This window comes from Oncorhynchus tshawytscha, linkage group LG10 (genome assembly GCF_018296145.1).
Source record: "Oncorhynchus tshawytscha isolate Ot180627B linkage group LG10, Otsh_v2.0, whole genome shotgun sequence".
In the NCBI taxonomy this organism is placed as follows: domain Eukaryota; kingdom Metazoa; phylum Chordata; class Actinopteri; order Salmoniformes; family Salmonidae; genus Oncorhynchus; species Oncorhynchus tshawytscha.
This window is the reverse complement of record NC_056438.1, coordinates 324,681-337,500: the sequence shown is the minus strand read 5'-3', so window position 1 is coordinate 337,500 and position 12,820 is coordinate 324,681. Positions and strand designations below refer to the sequence as shown.

The window sequence follows — 12,820 nt, the reverse complement described above, 5'->3', positions numbered from 1 at the left end:
CAGCCTCCATCCTACTAAACTACACTGTAGCAGTTACAGATCCATATAGCTATGGAGCCTCCATCCTACTAAACTACACTGTAGCAGTTACAGACCCATACAGCCTCCATCCTACTAAACTACACTGTAGTAGTAGTTACAGACCCATACAGCCTCCATCCTACTAAACTACACTGTAGTAGTTACAGACCCATACAGCCTCCATCCTACTAAACTACACTGTAGCAGTTACAGACCCATACAGCCTCCATCCTACTAAACTACACTGTAGTAGTTACAGATCCATACAGCCTCCATCCTACTAAACTACACTGTAGTAGTTACAGATCCATACAGCCTCCATCCTACTAAACTACACTGTAGTAGTTACAGACCCATACAGCTATGGAGCCTCCATCCTACTAAACTACACTGTAGTAGTTACAGAGCCATAGGCTATGGAGCCTCCATCCTACTAAACTACACTGTAGCAGTTACAGAGCCATACAGCCTCCATCCTACTAAACTACACTGTAGTAGTTACAGATCCATACAGCTATGGAGCCTCCATCCTACTAAACTACACTGTAGTAGTTACAGATCCATATAGCTATGGAGCCTCCATCCTACTAAACTACACTGTAGCAGTTACAGACCCATACAGCCTCCATCCTACTAAACTACACTGTAGCAGTTACAGACCCATAGAGCCTCCATCCTACTAAACTATACTGTAGCAGTTACAGACCCATACAGCTATGGAGCTTCCATCCTACTAAACTACACTGTAGCAGTAACAGACCCATACAGCCTCCATCCTACTAAACTACACTGTAGCAGTTACAGACCCATACAGCTATGGAGCCTCCATCCTACTAAACTACACTGTAGCAGTTACAGACCCATACCGCTATGGAGCCTCCATCCTACTAAACTACACTGTAGTAGTTACAGATCCATACAGCCTCCATCCTACTAAACTACACTGTAGCAGTTACAGATCCATACAGCCTCCATCCTACTAAACTACACTGTAGTAGTTACAGATCCATAGGCTATGGAGCCTCCATCCTACTAAACTACACTGTAGTAGTTATAGATCCATACAGTTACGGAGCCTCGATCCTACTAAACTACACTGTAGCAGTTACAGACCCATACAGCCTCCATCCACTAAACTTCACTGTAGCAGTTACAGATCCATAGGCTATGGAGCCTCCATCCTACTAAACTACACTGTAGCAGTTACAGATCCATAGGCTATGGAGCCTCCATCCTACTAAACTACACTGTAGTAGTTACAGATCCATACAGCCTTCATCCTACTAAACTACACTGTAGTAGTTACAGATCCATACAGCTATGGAGCCTCCATCCTACTAAACTACACTGTAGTAGTTCAGATCCATACAGCCTCCATCCTACTAAACTACACTGTAGTAGTTACAGACCCATACAGCTATGGAGCCTCCATCCTACTAAACTACACTGTAGTAGTTACAGACCCATACAGCCTCCATCCTACTAAACTACACTGTAGTAGTTACAGACCCATACAGCCTCCATCCTACTAAACTACACTGTAGCAGTTACAGACCCATACAGCCTTCATCCTACTAAACTACACTGTAGTAGTTCAGATCCATAGGCTATGGAGCCTCCATCCTACTAAACTACACTGTAGCAGTTACAGACCCATACAGCTATGGAGCCTCCATCCTACTAAACTACACTGTAGTAGTTACAGATCCATACAGCCTCCATCCTACTAAACTACACTGTAGCAGTTACAGACCCATACAGCTATGGAGCCTCCATCCTACTAAACTACACTGTAGTAGTTACAGAGCCATAGGCTATGGAGCCTCCATCCTACTGAACTACACTGTAGTAGTTACAGAGCCATAGGCTATGGAGCCTCCATCCTACTAAACTACACTGTAGTAGTTACAGAGCCATACAGCCTCCATCCTACTAAACTACACTGTAGTAGTTACAGATCCATAGGCTATGGAGCCTCCATCCTACTAAACTACACTGTAGTAGTTAGACCCATACTCTCTCCAACCATACTAAACCACACTGTAGCAGTTAGAGCCATACAGCTATGGAGCCTCCATCCTACTAAACTACACTGTAGTAGTTACAGATCCATACAGCCTCCATCCTACTAAACTGTAGCAGTTACAGACCCATACAGCCTCCATCCTACTAAACTACACTGTAGTAGTTACAGACCCATACAGCCTCCATCCTACTAAACTACACTGTAGCAGTTACAGATCCATACAGCTATGGAGCCTCCATCCTACTAAACTACACTGTAGTAGTTACAGAGCCATAGGCTATGGAGCCTCCATCCTACTGAACTACACTGTAGTAGTTACAGAGCCATAGGCTATGGAGCCTCCATCCTACTAAACTACACTGTAGTAGTTACAGAGCCATAGGCTATGGAGCCTCCATCCTACTAAACTACACTGTAGTAGTTACAGAGCCATAGGCTATGGAGCCTCCATCCTACTAAACTACACTGTAGTAGTTACAGAGCCATAGGCTATGGAGCATGTTTTTTATCCATTTTGAATTCGGGCCTAACAACAAAAGGTGGAAAAGGTCAAAGGGTATGAATACTTCCTGAAGGCTCGGATTAGTACAGGTGGTCTCCTCTCCTTCTGTTGTCCGTAAACATGCGGCATAACGTGGCGATATGACCGTGTGGGAACACGGATCCTATCAAGGTATGGAGCCATTTAACCTTTTTGTGGGGGTGGTGGGGGATCTTTCATATCAGAGAGAAATTAAGGGCTTCCAACCCCATATTGCAGTGTTCAGATTGAGCATCGGGGGCTCTTAACAAAAACACCCCAACAGCCGACGCCTTAGTCCAATGACCTGTGTGATCTAATGGAACTGAGAGTCGTGATCAAGGGCTATTCAGGCTCCAGCTTGTACAACCGATGAATGAACCAGTGTCCCCCAACCAAAAGTAGTCATACTGTCAAGTCGGCTACAAACAGACAGACAAACAAGAATAAGAGGCAGGGGTTTTCGTAGGGAATATGTCAAAAACGTTCGGTTTTAAAAAAGGTAGATGCATTGCTAACAGTTGCAATATGTAAGAAATTAGGCTCCCGTTTCCTTATTCCCAAATGCTATGATGAACTTATACAGTAGCCCATATATACATATATCCATAGAGCTGTGGAACTATATATATATATATATATATATATATATATATATATATCTATGAAGTAGTCAGACATGGAACATAAGCAAAGTGCGTAGGTCTCGGCTACAGTCCAAAGCAACTGCCTCGTTTCCTTGATAACCACAACACGAGCTTTCCCAAGTGTTTACATTACACTAAATGGTTTAAGAAGAGAAGTTTTTTTTAAACTGGACGGTACCTGATTGGGGGGCTCGCTGGCTGGCTGTCCTTCTGGAAAGTGGTAACTCTGTTCTCCAGTCTGACTTTTATAGACTGCCAGTAGCGACCGCTGCCCAATAAGGGCTTAGGGACCAGAGACAAACTACCAGACACAATCAGAAACGGAAGAACTGAAAGTATGGTCACGTCTCTGTATAAAGGGTTTTTATATATAGAATACATATGACTCATCAACATGTAAAATCATTAAAGGATATAAACAGTATAAAATACAATTTTGGTTACTTTCGAATGTTTTCTAGATTTCGCTGTTTTAGATGGAAACATGTTGGCCTACTGTGAACTTACAGTGGGGTGTCTAGGAACACATGAACTGACCAGAGAGAATAGTGGGGTGACTTGGAACACATGAACTGACCAGAGAGAACAGTGGGGTGACTAGGAACACATTAACTGACCAGAGAGAACAGTGGGGTGTCTAGGAACACATGAACTGACCAGAGAGAACAGTGGGGTGTCTAGGAACACATGAACTGACCAGAGAGAATAGTGGGGTGTCTAGGAACACATGAACTGACCAGAGAGAACAGTGGGGTGTCTAGGAACACATGAACTGACCAGAGAGAACAGTGGGGTGACTAGGAACACATGAACTTATGTTAAGAGATAGCCAGGGGCACACTCCAACACTTTGACAATCATTTACACACTAAACATTTGTGTTTAGTGAGTCCTCCAGATCAGAGGCTGTAGGGATGACCAGGGATGTTCTCTGTTTAGTGAGTCCTCCAGATCAGAGGCAGTACAGATGACCAGTGATAATGTAGTTTACTGAACTAGTCCGGCAGTGGTAGTGATAATGTAGTGGACTGAACTAGTCTGGTAGTGATAATGTAGTGTACTGAACTAGTCTGGTAGTGATCATGTAGTGTACTGAACTAGTCTGGTTGTGATAGTGATAAGGTAGTGTAATTTACTAGTCTGGTAGTGATAATGTAGTGTAATGAACTAGTCTGGTTGTGGTAGTGATAATGTAGTGTAATGAACTAGTCTGGTAGTGGTAGTGATAAGGTAGTGTAATGAACTAGTCTGGTTGTGGTAGTGATAATGTAGTGGACTGAACTAGTCTGGTTGTGATAATGTAGTGTACTGAACTAGTCTGGTAGTGATAATGTAGTGTACTGAACTAGTCTGGTTGTGATAAGGTAGTGTAGTGAACTAGTCTGGTAGTGGTAGTGATAAGGTAGTGTAATGAACTAGTCTGGTCGTGATAGTGATAATGAAGTGTACTGAACTAGTCTGGTAGGGATAATGTAGTGTAGTGAACTAGTCTGGTAGTGATAATGTAGTGTACTGAACTAGTCTGGTTGTGGTAATGTAGTGTACTGAACTAGTCTGGTTGTGGTAGTGATAATGCAGTGTACTGAACTAGTCTGGTAGTGATAATGTAGTGTACTGAACTAGTCTGGTTGTGATAGTGATAAGGTAGTGTATTGAACTAGTCTGGTAGTGATAATGTAGTGTAATGAACTAGTCTGTTAGTGATAATGTAGTGTACTGAACTAGTCTGGTAGTGATAATGTAGTATACTGAACTAGTCTGGTTGTGGTAATGTAGTGTACTGAACTAATCTGGTTGTGGTAGTGATAATGCAGTGTACTGAACTAGTCTGGTGGTGGTAGTGATAATGTAGTGTACTGAACTAGTCTGGTAGTGATAATGTAGTGTACTGAACTAGTCTGGTTGTGATAGTGATAAAGTAGTGTAATTAACTAGTCTGGTAGTGATAATGTAGTGTACTGAAGTAGTCTGGTTGCGATAGTGATAAGATAGTGTACTGAACTAGTCTGGTAGTGATAATGTAGTGTAATGAACTAGTCTGGTAGTGATAATGTAGTGTACTGAACTAGTCTGGTAGTGATAATGTAGTGTACTGAACTAGTCTGGTTGTGGTAGTGATAATCTAGTGTACTGAACTAGTCTGGTAGTGATAATGTAGTGTACTGAACTAGTCTGGTTGTGATAGTGATAAGGTAGTGTATTGAACTAGTCTGGTAGTGATAATGTAGTGTAATGAACTAGTCTGGTAGTGATAATGTAGTGTACTGAACTAGTCTGGTTGTAGTAGTGATAATGTAGTGTACTGAACTAGTCTGGCAGTGATAATGTAGTGTGCTGGACTAGTCTGGTAGTGATAATGTAGTGTACTGAACTAGTCTGGTTGTGGTAGTGATAATGTAGTGTACTGAACAAGTCTGGTTGTGGTAGTGATAATGTAGTGTACTGAACTAGTCTGGTTGCGATAGTGATAAGGTAGTGTACTGAACTAGTCTGGTAGTGATAATGTAGTGTAATGAACTAGCCTGGTAGTGATAATGTAGTGTACTGAACTAGTCTGGTAGTGATAATGTAGTGTAATGAACTAGTCTGGTAGTGATAATGTAGTGTACTGAACTAGTTGCGTAGTGGTAGTGATAATGAAGTGCATTGAGCTAGTCAGGGAGAGATAATGTAGTTTATTAAACAGTGTACTAAGCTTACACTTGTTATGTTAACAACGCACCTTTGATTGAATCCAGGCCTTAAAGCTAATGTAGTGATACACACTGGATTATCCGATAACTACACTGAGTAAACAAAACATTAAGAACACCTGCTCTTTCCGTGACAGACTGACCAGGTGAATCCAGGTGAAAACTCTAATCCCTTATTGATGCCACTTGTTAAATCCACTTCAGTCAGTGTAGATGAAGGGGAGGAGACGGGTTAAAGAAGGATTTTTAAGCCTTGAGAAAACATGTCAGTGCCTTTGAACAGGGGGGTATGGTAGTAGGTGCCAGGTGCACCGGTTTGTGTCAAGAACTGCACCGCTCTGCGTTTTTCACACACAGTTTCCTGTGTGTATCTAGAATGGTCCACCACCCAAAGAACATCCAGACAACTTGACACAACAGTGGGAAGTGTTGGAGTCAACATGGGGCCAGCTTCCCTGTGGAACGATTTCAACACCTTGTAGAATCCATGACCCTACAAATCTGAGGGCATAGGGAGTGGGGCGGTACACTAAATATTAGGAAAGTGTTCATGTTTTGTACACTCAGGGTATATATTCATGAATTTATTCAATACCCCCCATGTCTGATAATCCCTATCTCACCAGGGCCGTCTGTAGGTCAAGTTTCAGCTGAAGGTGAAATGTGAGCCACTCTGGACTCGCAGCGAAAGGCCAGCGACCCGACACACCCACCCTACCCTTTCACTGTACCACACACACGGTGTGCTAAAGGCCAGTGTCCTGACACCCACCCTACCCTTTCACTGTACCCTTTACTGGCTACAGAACTATATTTAACCCTCCTACCCTACCATCCCTGTGACCAGGGAGACACCAGGGACACCCTACCATCCCTGTGACCAGGGAGACACCAGGGACACCCTACCATCCCCTGTAACCAGGGAGACACCAGGGACACCCCACCCTCCCCTGTAACCAGGGAGACACCAGGGACACCCTACCATCCCTGTGACCAGGGAGACACCAGGGACACCCTACCCTCCCCTGTAATCAGGGAGACACCAGGGACACCCCATCCTCCCCTGTAATCAGGGAGACACCAGGGACACCCACCCTCCCCTGTAATCAGGGAGACACCAGGGACACCCCACCCTCCCCTGTGGCCAGGGAGACACCAGGGACACTCTACCATCCCTGTGACCAGGGAGACACCAGGGACACCCTACCATCCCTGTGACCAGGGAGACACCAGGGACACCCTACCATCCCTGTGACCAGGGAGACACCAGGGACACCCTACCATCCCTGTGACCAGGGAGACACCAGGGACACCCTACCATCCCAGTGACCAGGGAGACACCAGGGACACCCCACCCTCCCAGTAATCAGGGCGACACCAGGGTCACCCTACCATCCCAGTAATCAGGGAGAAACCAGGGACACCCTACCCTCCCCTGTAATCAGGGAGACACCAGGGACACCCTACCCTCCCCTGTAATCAGGGAGACACCAGAGTCACCTTACTACCCCTGTAATCAGGGAGACACCAGGGTCACCCCACCCTCCCCTGTAATCAGGGAGACACCAGAGTCACCTTACTACCCCTGTAATCAGGGAGACACCAGGGTCACCCTACCCTCCCTGTAATCAGGGAGACACCAGGGACACCCTACCCTCCCCTGTAATCAGGGAGACACCAGAGTCACCTTACTACCCCTGTAATCAGGGAGACACCAGGGTCACCCCACCCTCCCCTGTAATCAGGGAGACACCAGGGTCACCTTACCCTCCCTGTAATCAGGGAGACACCAGGGTCACCCTACCCTCCCCTGTAATCAGGGAGACACCAGGGTCACCTTACTACCCCTGTAATCAGGGAGACACCAGGGTCACCCCACCCTCCTCTGTAATCAGGGAGCCACCAGAGACAAACACCGTCTTGATACTAGTTCTAGATAAAGACAGACACCATCCTGACACTAGTTCTGGATAAAGACAGACACCATCCTGACACTAGTTCTGGATAAAGACAGACACCATCCTGACACTAGTTCTAGATAAAGACAGACACCATCCTGACACTAGTTCTAGATAAAGACAGACACCATCCTGCCACTAGTTCTGGTCATCCCTACTGCCTCTGATCTGGAGGACTCACTAAACAGAGAACATCCCTGGTCCTTTCTACTGCCTCTGATCTGGAGGACTCAACTAAACACAAGAGGACATCCCTGGTCCTCCCTACTGCCAATGATCTGGAGGACTCACTAAAAAGAGAACATCCCTGGTCATCCCTACTGCCTCTGTTCTGGAGGACTCACTAAACACAAGAGGACATCCCTGGTACTCCCTACTGCCTCTGATCTGGAGGACTCACTAAACACAAGAGAACATCCCTGGTCATCCCTACTACCTCTGATCTGGAGGACTCACTAAACACAAGAGAACATCCCTGGTCATCCCTACTACCTCTGATCTGGAGGACTCACTAAACACAAGAGAACATCCCTGGTCATCCCTACTGCCTCTGATCTGGTGGACTCACTAAACAGAGATAATCCCTGGTCATCCCTACTGCCTCTGATCTGGAGGACTCACTAAACAGAGAACATCCCTGGTCATTCTTACTGCCTCTGATCCTAGGACCATGCCTCAGGACTACCTGGCATGATGACTCCTTGTTGTCCCCTGTCCACCTGGCCGTGCTGCTGCTCCAGTTTCAACTGTTCTGCCTGGAACCCTGACCTGTTCACTGTGATTACTATTATTACATTCTCCTCTACACACTCTCTCAAACACACACACTCATCTTCTCAGACTCCTCTACACACACTCTCAAACACACACACTCTTTTCTTAGAATAAATCTTTATTATATTTGGCACAATGATAGTTTCACAGGTTTGTTCATTTGCATATCATCATCATCGTCGTCTAAAAGAACATTGAGGCTCCAGGGTGAAGTCTGCCCTAGGTAAGGCTCTAGGATCTAATCATTAGACCTTCACCAGCACTGAGGTCAGGGGGAGGTCAGGGGGTAGAGGTCAATCTTCATCAGGTATTGCATCATGTCTGAGAGGAGGGGAGGTCGGGGGCTAGAGGTCAGGGATTAGAAGTCACTCTTCCTCAGGTAGGCCTTTATGTTGATCTTTCCTCCGGGAATGTCCTTCGTCCCTTTAACAATGATCAGAGCTGAGAGAGAGAGAGAGAGAGAGAGAGAGAGAGAGAGAGAGAGGAGAGAGAGAGAGAGACAGAGAGAGAGAGAGACAGAGAGAAAGAGAAAGAGAGAGAGACAGAGAAGGGGAGAGAGAGAGAGAGAGAGAGAGAGAGAGAGAGAGAGAGAGAGAGAGAGAGAGAAAGAGAAGGGGAGACAGAGACAGAGAGACAGGGAGACAGGGAGAGAGAGAGACTCCTTTAGAACACAGTAAACCCAGCAGTATTCTCATATAGAATCCTATAAAGGATAACATTGTGATGGTGATGCTGTAGGAGAGGGCATCAGTAGCAGTGGGCCTCATCTTAACATCTAAAGTGTTGTCCCCATCAGTGTGGAGATTATCTCTCAGGACAGTACACTTGTTCCCACTGAGATGAAGACCGCTGGCAAAGAGAGGAGAACAATCCAATGAAATCATCACCTTGATCTCTGCAGCCTAGAGAGAGAGAGAGAGAGAGAGAGAGAGAGAGAGAGAGAGAGAGAGAGAGAGAGAGAGAGAGAGATGTTAGAGGTACCACACCAGCTCCAACTAGTGGCTGTACAGTTAACCTAGTAAAGACATTACTGCAGTGTTTCCAGAGAGAGAGATGTTAGAGGTACCACACCAGCGCCATCTAGTGGCTGTACAGTTAACCTAGTAAAGACATTACTGCAGTGTTTCCAGAGAGAGAGATGTTAGAGGTACCACACCAGCGCCATCTAGTGGCTGTACAGTTTACCTAGTAAAGTATGGTGCAGAGAGAGAGAGAGAGAGAGAGAGAGAGAGAGAGAGAGAGAGAGAGAGAGAGAGAGAGAGAGAGAGAGAGAGAGATGTTAGAGGTACCACACCAGCTCCAACTAGTGGCTGTACAGTTAACCTAGTAAAGACATTACTGCAGTGTTTCCAGAGAGAGAGATGTTAGAGGTACCACACCAGCGCCATCTAGTGGCTGTACAGTTTACCTAGTAAAGTATGGTGCAGAGAGAGAGAGAGAGAGAGAGAGAGAGAGAGAGAGAGAGAGAGAGAGAGAGAGAAACCATTACAGGATTACAGGATCCTAACTGCTATGTTTATCATAACCGTTACAAGATCCTAACTGCTATATTTATTATAACCGTTACAGGATCCTAACTGCTATATATATTATAACCATTACAGGATCCTAACAGCTATATTTATCATAACCGTTACAGGATCCTAACAGCTATATTTATCATAACCGTTACAGGATCCTAACTGCTATATTACCTCATGTATATTCAACAGGTTACATTTAAGCAATAAGGCACCTCGGGGGGTTTGTGGTTTATGGCCAATATACCACGGCTTAGGGCTGTTCTTATGCACGACGCAAAGCGGAGTGCCTGGATACAGATCTTAGCCGTGGTTTATTGGCCATATACCACAAACCCCCCGAGGTGCCTCATTGCTATTATAAACATGTTACCAACGTAATTAGAGCAGTAAAAATAAATGTTTTGTCATATCCGTGGTATACGGGTTGATATACCACGACTGTCAGCCAATCAGCATTCAGGGTTCAAACCACCCAGTTTATATTATTTAATGGAACACAGTCAACTGGTTATATTATATTTGTCGAGCTGCGGTGTGTGTGTGTGTGTCTATCTGGAGTTGCTGTTTTCAACATGACCAAATAAGGACCTCAAAATCCCCCCCCCCTCACCTCCACACACACACACACACACACTTATGCAATACGAATAATTAAATAATGCAGTGGTCACATTTGAACATTTTACCAGAAGTCAGGAGAGTGTCCTCTGACTAACAGCTACTAGTTGACTACTAGTGTACTATCCAATCTGCTATTGACACTAACCCAGCCTCAGCCCATACTTGTATCCTAAATAGTTTGAGTGAAAAATATCGTTTAATAAATATAGTTTAATAGTATGTGACATTTCGAAAGGCTTCTTTAAAATGCCTGATGTCATACTGACAACGTCAATTAGATATGAGGATGCACTACTGAAATCAACGAATAGCAAACAACAACACAATCACGCATGACAGTCTCAGTATGCAAAAATAGAATGTTAGTTTGCACATTTTAGAAAATATAGTTTAAATGCCAAGATGTTCTACTCATTTCGGCTCTTCATCTAGTAGAATTAGGCTTTTCCACAAGCCGGTGGGAGAGGTGGGGAGGACATAGTTCTCTTCAACTAGCCAAACAACAAAACAAGGCTAGTTTCTGTGTTGGTCAAATGTAGGTTAAGTAGTTTTTCTTCTCCTTAAAATGATAACGAGAATTGCATTGTATGCTACATCTTTAAAAAATAAAAAATAAAAGATTTTCTGTTTTCTCATTTAAAAGTGCTTCTTGTTTTCCTGGTTTTCGTCAGAGCTTTCTAAACTAAATCATCTTTTGATTTGTGAATGTGTCGGCATCGGGGACTCGGGACGTGGCTGCGTTGTTGATGTCATGTAATCAGGCCTTTGTGAATGTGTCGGCATCGGGGACTCGGGACGTGGCTGCGTTGTTGATGTCATGTAATCAGGCCTTTGTGAATGTGTCGGCATCGGGGACTCGGGACGTGGCTGCGTTGTTGATGTCATGTAATCAGGCCTTTTGATTTCAACAAAATGGATTGATTTGAGTTTAGTAGGCTACCTGTTTCACTACTTCCTTCATGGATCTTAACAGTCATTCTGATCCCAATGTGTTTTAGTTGAATAATGTTGCTATCCAGCGGTTCTGGACACCCGACTCTGTGCAACAGCTTTCAGATTTGAACATCTGAAAGGTTTTAGTGTACCAGGCTATTTGATGTAATATATGTTACATCCCTTTGGTTTCACTAATAAATATGTTGAAATGGAAACGAGACTGTTGATGATGAGCATTTTTTTTAAAGGACTGAAACATTTGTTTCCATTTCAACATATTTATTAGTGAAACCAAAATGCAGATTTATTTTATGGGCTACAGCAGAGTTTCCCGAACGTGGTCCTGCCCCACTACAAAGCTGACTCAAATACCCAAAGCTTGGCAAAAACCACAACGTGCACCCAGGGTGCCCCAGGATTGAGTTTGGGAAACCCTGGGCTATGATATAGGTCTATAACCAGCCTGAGGTGGTCTATAACCAGCCTGAGGAGGTCTATAACCAGCCTGAGGAGGTCTATGTGATGTGATCTTCCTGTCTGGGTTGGGTTGGCGCCCCCCCCTTGGGTTGTGCCGTGGCGGAGATCTTTGTGGGCTATACTCAGCCTTGTCTCAGGATGGTAAGTTGGTGGTTGAAGATATCCCTCTAGTGGTGTGGGGGCTGTGCTTTGGCAAAGTGGGTGGGGTTATAACCTTCCTGTTTGGCCCTGTCCGGGGGTGTCCTCGGATGGGGCCACAGTGTCTCCTGACCCCTCCTGTCTCAGCCTCCAGTATTTATGCTGCAGTAGTTTATGTGTCGGGGGGCTGGGGTCAGTTTGTTATATCTGGAGTACTTCTCCTGTCCTATTCAGTGTCCTGTGTGAATTTAAGTGTCCTCTCTAATTCTCTCTTTCTTTCTCTCTCTCGGAGGACCTGAGCCCTAGGACCATGCCTCAGGACTACCTGACATGATGACTCCTTGCTGTCCCCAGTCCACCTGGCCGTGCTGCTGCTCCAGTTTCAACTGTTCTGCCTTATTATTATTTGACCATGCTGGTCATTTATGAACATTTGAACATCTTGGCCATGTTCTGTTATAATCTCCACCCGGCACAGCCAGAAGA

General features: G+C 44.9%; 2 protein-coding genes across 2 annotated transcripts in view; both read right to left on the bottom strand.

Moving 5' to 3' along the window:
• Positions 1–3,493, bottom strand: part of eno3 (enolase 3, (beta, muscle)) — a 17,122-nt gene extending 13,629 nt beyond the window's left edge. The window contains exon 1 of the mRNA XM_042327957.1: positions 3,393–3,493. The gene's annotated coding sequence lies outside the window, so the exon portion shown is untranslated. The remainder of the gene's footprint in view (positions 1–3,392) is intronic.
• Positions 3,494–8,857: 5,364 nt separating this feature from the next.
• LOC121847551 (profilin-2-like) lies at positions 8,858–9,719 on the bottom strand. Its single transcript, XM_042329292.1, has 3 exons — positions 9,711–9,719; positions 9,357–9,541; positions 8,858–9,085 (listed from the first exon to the last, which is right to left on the bottom strand). Exons 1-3 carry the CDS (start codon positions 9,717–9,719, stop codon positions 8,998–9,000), a joined length of 282 nt encoding a protein of 93 aa, XP_042185226.1. The 3' UTR covers positions 8,858–8,997.
• Between the last annotated feature and the right edge of the window lie 3,101 nt (positions 9,720–12,820).

Bases quoted from the DNA above. Each gene is read 5' to 3' on its own strand.
- LOC121847551 (XM_042329292.1), bottom strand. The intron at 9,086-9,356 runs GTTATCCTTTAT...CTCTCTCTCTCT, and splicing joins TACAGCATCACCATCACAAT to CTCAGCTCTGATCATTGTTA.